This window comes from Calidris pugnax, unplaced genomic scaffold (assembly GCF_001431845.1).
Source record: "Calidris pugnax isolate Ruff unplaced genomic scaffold, ASM143184v1 scaffold513, whole genome shotgun sequence".
NCBI lineage: Eukaryota > Metazoa > Chordata > Aves > Charadriiformes > Scolopacidae > Calidris > Calidris pugnax.
In genome coordinates this window covers 10091-15647 of record NW_015091214.1, presented here as the reverse complement: position 1 = coordinate 15647, position 5557 = coordinate 10091, and the positions used below count along the sequence as shown (strand labels likewise).

General features: G+C 58.2%; 1 protein-coding gene across 1 annotated transcript; it reads right to left on the bottom strand.

Annotated features, from left to right (window-relative positions):
• Positions 1–94: 94 nt before the first annotated feature.
• Positions 95–3741, bottom strand: LOC106898518 (dynamin-2-like). The gene is made up of 4 exons (XM_014959814.1): positions 3588–3741; positions 2446–2557; positions 2147–2311; positions 95–1379 (listed from the first exon to the last, which is right to left on the bottom strand). Exons 1-4 carry the CDS (start codon positions 3677–3679, stop codon positions 912–914), a joined length of 837 nt encoding a protein of 278 aa, XP_014815300.1. The 5' UTR covers positions 3680–3741; the 3' UTR covers positions 95–911.
• Positions 3742–5557: the final 1816 nt, after the last annotated feature.

Below are 5557 nucleotides of genomic sequence, written 5' to 3'. Positions count from 1 at the left end.
TATCCATGAGACCCCCCCTCCCATGAGACCCCCCCTCAGTCTGCTCTTCTCCAGACTCCAAAGCCCCAAGTCCCTCAGCCTTTCTTCATCATGGAGATCCTCCAGCTCCTCATCATCCTCCCAGTCCCCCCTGGACCCTCCCCACCAGTTCCCTCTCCTCCTGGAACTGGGGAACCCACAACTGGTCCCAGTGCTCCAATGGGGCAGAGCAGAGTTGGGGGAGGACCTTCCTTGAGGTTCTCCACGCTCTTCCTGATGCCCCCCAGGATGCCGTTGACCTCCTTGGCCACCACGTTGGTGGCTCGTGGTCACCCCGTTGTCCACCAGGACCCCCACGTCTTTCTCCTCAGAGCTGCTCCCCAACGGGTCACCCCCAACCTCTCCTCATGGGGGGGTTGTTCCTCCCTGGGGGGCATCACCCTACACTTGCTCTTGGTGGATCTCCATGGGGTTTCCAACCAAACCAGGTTTCGAATCCGCCTTTATCCCAGCAGAGAGATCCTCCAGCCCCTCATCATCTTCATGGCCCTTTGCTCCACCCTCTCCACCCTGTCCTTCTGGAACTGGGGAGCCCACAACTGGTCCCAGTGCTCCAGATGGGGCAGACCAGAGTGGGGGTGATGACCTCCCCTGAGGTTCTCCACGCTCTTCCTGATGCTCCCTAGGATGCCATTGGCCTCCTTGGCCACCACATTGGTGGCTCGTGGTCACCCCGTTGTCCACCAGGACCCCCAGGTCTTTCTCCTCAGAGCTGCTCCCCAGCAGGTCACCCCCAACCTCTCCTGGTTTGGGGTTGTTGGGGGGCATCACCCTACACTTGCCCTTGGTGGATCTCCATGGGGTTTCCAACCAAACCGGGTTTCGAATCCGCCTTTATCCCAGCAGAGAGATCCTCCAGCCCCTCATCATCTTCATGGCCCTTTGCTCCACCCTCTCCACCCTGTCCTTCTGGAACTGGGGAACCCATAACTGGTCCCAGTGCTCCAGTTGGTCACCCCCAACCTCTCCTCATGGGGGGGTTGTTGGGGGGGCATCACCCTACGCTTGCCCTTGGTGGATCTCCATGGGGTTTCCAACCAAACCGGGTTTCGAATCGGGTTTTTATCCCTCCAAATCCCACCAGGAATCCCCAAATTCCCCGGTGACCTGTGGGCAGAGCTGGTTTGGAGCCAGGTGTCGTCCACGGGGGGTGGGACGGGGGTGGAGACGGTGCTGGTGCTGATGTCCCCGATGATGCTGAGGGCTTCCTTCAGCGCGTGGTACATCCGGAGCATCTCGTCCCGCCGTTGCGCCTGCTCCGCCGACTCCTCCATCAGGCTGCTCTGGTCGGCCGAGGAGTACAGGTAGGCCAGCAGCTCCGAGTGGATGAAATCCTTGGTCTGAAAAAGGGGAAAAATTAATAAAAGGAAGTCAAAAAAACCAAGCCATGGGTTGGTGGGTGCAGGAGATGGGAGATGGAGGCGGTGGGGGATGAGGAACGTTCCTCCTGTGGAGCCTCCGAGGTGGAGGAGGGTTTGGTGTCTCCTGGAGGAAATGCCAAGAACCAAAGCTCCTCCTCGGGCACGAAAGCATAAAAATGAGAAGCCAAAAATGGTCAAATCCCACTCTTTGGCCCCAACACAGCCCCCTCTGATGCCCTTGGGGGGGTCCAGGATGGTTCTTCTCCTCCACTTCCCATGAAGCCCCAAAATCCCCTTCCCCAGAAGGTCCCTTCCAAACGAAGAAGCCAAAGATGGTCAAATCCCACTGTTTGGCCCCAACATGGCCCTCTCTGACACCTGGGCGGGGTCCAGGATGACTCCCCTGCTCCTCACCCCTGAGGAACCCCAAAATCCCCCTCCCCAGAAGGTCCCTTCCAAACAAAGAAGCCAAGGATCATCAAATCCCACTGTTTGGCCCCAACACAGCCCCCTCTGATGCCCTCGGGGCGGTCCAGGATGACTCCTCTGCTCCTCACCCCTGAGGAACCCCAAAATCCCCTTCCCCAGAAGGTCCCCTCCAAACGAAGAAGCCAAAGATGGTCAAATCCCACTCTTTGGCCCCAACACAGCCCCCTCTGATGCCCTCGGGGGGGTCCAGGATGACTCCTCTTCTCCTCCCCTGCCCGTGGAACCCCAAAATCCCCCCCCCTGGTGCAGCCACTCACGTTGTTGATCATGAGGTGCATTATGGTCTTTGGCATGAGGTCGCGGATGGACTTGTTGATGATGCCCACGTAGGAGTCGACCAGGTTGCGGATGGTCTCCACCTGCCGCTCCAGTTGAGGGTCCATGGAGAAGGTGTTCTCCTGGGCCCCCTCCTCGCTCTCCGTCTGCTCGGGGTGGGGGGAAGGAAAGGTGGGGGGAGCAAGTTATGGACCTGGCAAGAAGCCCCCTCCCTTCCCCCAGGGCCAGGTCGGGCAAATTTTTATGGTCATTGGGGTTTTTTGATGTTTTTCTTATTTACTTGGTCTTTCTCCGGGTAAACTCCTGCCCGGAGGAAGGAGGCCTTCCAGCTGTCCACGTCCTCCTGCGAGTCGCAGGCCAGCTCGATCTGCCGCAGGTCCTTGTACACGTTCCTGGGGGAGATGGAGCAGAGATGGGGGTGAGGACCATCAAGGGGTGACGACCATCAAGGGGTGAGGAACACGGGGGCTGAGGACTCTGAAGGGGTGAGGACCACGGGGGCTGAGGACCATCAAGGGGTGAGGACCACGGGGGCTGAGGACTCTAAAGGGGTGAGGAGCATCAAGGGGTGAGGAGCATCAAGGGGTGAGGAGCATCAAGGGGTGAGGACCACGAGGGGGTGAGGACCATCAAGGGCTGAGGACCGCAGAAGGGTGAGGACCATCAAGTAGTAAGGACCATGGAGGTGGTGAGGACTCTGGAGGGGTGAGGACCATCAAGGGGTGAGGACCATGAAAGGATGAGGAGCACAGGGGGGTGAGGACCATGGAGGGTTGAGGACCGCAAAAGGGTGAGGACCACGGGGGCTGAGGACCATCAAGTAGTGAGGATCACAGAGGGGGTGAGGACTCTGGAGGGGTGAGGACCACAAGGGGGTGAAGACCACAGGGGGGTGAAGACCATGGAGGGTTGAGGACCGCAGAAGGGTGAGGACCATCAAGTAGTGAGGATCACAGAGGAGGTGAGGACTCTGGAGGGGTGAGGACCATCAAGGAGTGAGGACCATGGAGGGGGTGAGGACCACAAAGGGGTGGAGACCACAGGGGGGTGAAGACCATGGAAGGGTGAGGACCACGACGGTGCGAGGACCCCGAGGGGGTGAAGACCATGGAAAGGTGAGGACCACAGGGGTTGAGGACCATGGAGGGGTGAGGACCATGGAGGGGTGAGGACCATGGAGGGGTGAGGACCATGGGGTACAAGCCCCCCGATGCCTGAACTCCCTCCAGAAGCTCTATCTCAATATGGGGAAGATGCTGCTTCTTCTGGAGAAGTCCTTCCCCCGCCAAGATCCAGCCGAGGGAAGGGGAGACCCATCGGTCCCTCCACCCCGGGGGGTGACGGGAGGTTTTGGGGGTGTCTGGAGCCCCCACCCCAGGGATTTCGGGGGGGTCCCCAGCTCCCACCCCCCCCAGCCCCTACCTTTGCTCCGTGTTGAAGATGGCGAAGACGTGTTTGTTGGACATGAAGCCCTTCTCCACGTCCCTGATCTTCAAATTATCCAAAGGCAACATGTATTTCTTCTCCTTCTCCTGCAAGAGGGGGCGAGAGAGAGAGAGGGATGAGAAGGAGCTAATTAATTAGCTCATTAATTAACCACCCCGAGCGGGATGAAAATTGGAGCTGCTGGGAGGGAGGGACAGGGATCTCCTCACCCTCCCACCACGGAAACGCCACCAAAACAGGCTTTTTTGGCCAACGGCACGTGGTGCCCGGACCCAAGATTTAACGAGGATGGATCAACCTGCCCCCCCCAGAGCCCCCCCCGACTCGGCAGCAGCTCCGGCACAAGAAGGGACCGTGAATCCCTCAGAAAACCAAGGAAGGGTCTGGAAGCACCAAAAAAACCACTGGAGAAAGGGATTTGTGGTCCCTCCTGGTGCCCGGGAGACCCCGGGGACGCTGCCAGCCCTGGAGCCCACCCCGTCGGCACCGGGGGAACTGGGAATTCTTCCCCATCGGAGGGGATGGGGGGATGGAGGGATGGAGGGAGGGAGGGATGGAGGGAGGGATGGAGGAAGAGATGGAGGGAGGGTTTGATGGAAGGAGAGATGGATGGACAGAGGGATGGAGGGAAGGAGGAAGGGATGGATGGAGGGAGGGAGGGATGGACAGAGGGATGGAAGGAGGGAGGGAGGGAAGGAGGGATGGATGGAGAGAGAGACAGATGGATGCATGGATGGAGGTATGGATGGATGGAGGGAGGGATGGAGGGAAGGAGGGATGGAAGAACAGATGGATGGACAGAAGGATGGATGGATGGATGACAGAAAGAGGGATGGATGGAGGGAGGGATGGATAGATGGATGGATGGACAGATCGACGGAGGGAGGGAGGGACGGACAGATGGATGGATAGATGGATGGATGAATGGATGGAAGGATGGATGAACGGATGGAAGGACAGAAGGAGGGATGGACAGAGGGATGGATGGAGGGAGGGATGGATAGATGGATGGATGAATGGATGGAAGGATGGATGAACGGATGGAAGGACAGAAGGAGGGATGGACAGAGGGATGGATGGAGGGAGGGATGGATAGATGGATGGATGAATGGATGGAAGGATGGATGAACGGATGGAAGGACAGAAGGAGGGATGGACAGAGGGATGGATGGAGGGAGGGATGGATAGATGGATGGATGAATGGATGGAAGGATGGATGAACGGATGGAAGGACAGAAGGAGGGATGGACAGAGGGATGGATGGACAGAAGAAGGGATGGATGGCTGGATGGATGGACAGAAGGAGGGATGGACAGATGGATGGATGGACAGAAGAAGGGATGGATGAACGGATGGAAGGACAGAAGGAGGGATGGATGGATGGACAGAAGGAGGGACGGACAGATGGATGGATGGACAGAAGAAGGGATGGATGGAGGGATGGAAGGACAGAAGGAGGGATGGATGAATGGATGGAGGGACAGAAGGAGGGACGGCTGGACAGAGGGATAGACGGACAGCTGGATGGAGGGACAGAGGGAAGGACCCGTGGCCGGGCGGTGGGCGCAGAGGCTGGAGGAGACGGTTCCCCGGCGGCGCCGAGGGGCCTTTCCCCCCCCCCAGCCCAGCAGCTGCCGCAGCCGCCACATCTGGAAGCGTTTAAGGCCCCGGCTTTGTCTCCAGATGCCGCGCGCACCGTCCCAAAAAAGTGACGTTCAGCCTTTGTAGAAGAGGCCACGAACCCAGAGCCTTCCCCCCCCCTCCGCCCCCCTTCCCCCTTCCACACTCCTCCTCATGATTTCCTGAAAAACCCACAACTTTTTTTTCTTTTTTTTTTTTTTTTTTTTTTTTTTTTTTTTTTAAATTACATACCAAAGAATAAGCACATGGAGACACTGAAGAATTAACTGTTTGCATCCAGGTTCTCACTGTTACTCCAAGGATGC

Bases quoted from the DNA above. Each gene is read 5' to 3' on its own strand.
- LOC106898518 (XM_014959814.1), bottom strand. From the start codon at position 3,679: ATGTTGCCTTTGGATAATTTGAAGATCAGGGACGTGGAGAAGGGCTTC. The intron at 2,558-3,587 runs GTAGGGGCTGGG...CATCTCCCCCAG, and splicing joins ATCTTCAACACGGAGCAAAG to GAACGTGTACAAGGACCTGC. The intron at 2,312-2,445 runs GTAAATAAGAAA...CACCCCGAGCAG, and splicing joins TTTACCCGGAGAAAGACCAA to ACGGAGAGCGAGGAGGGGGC.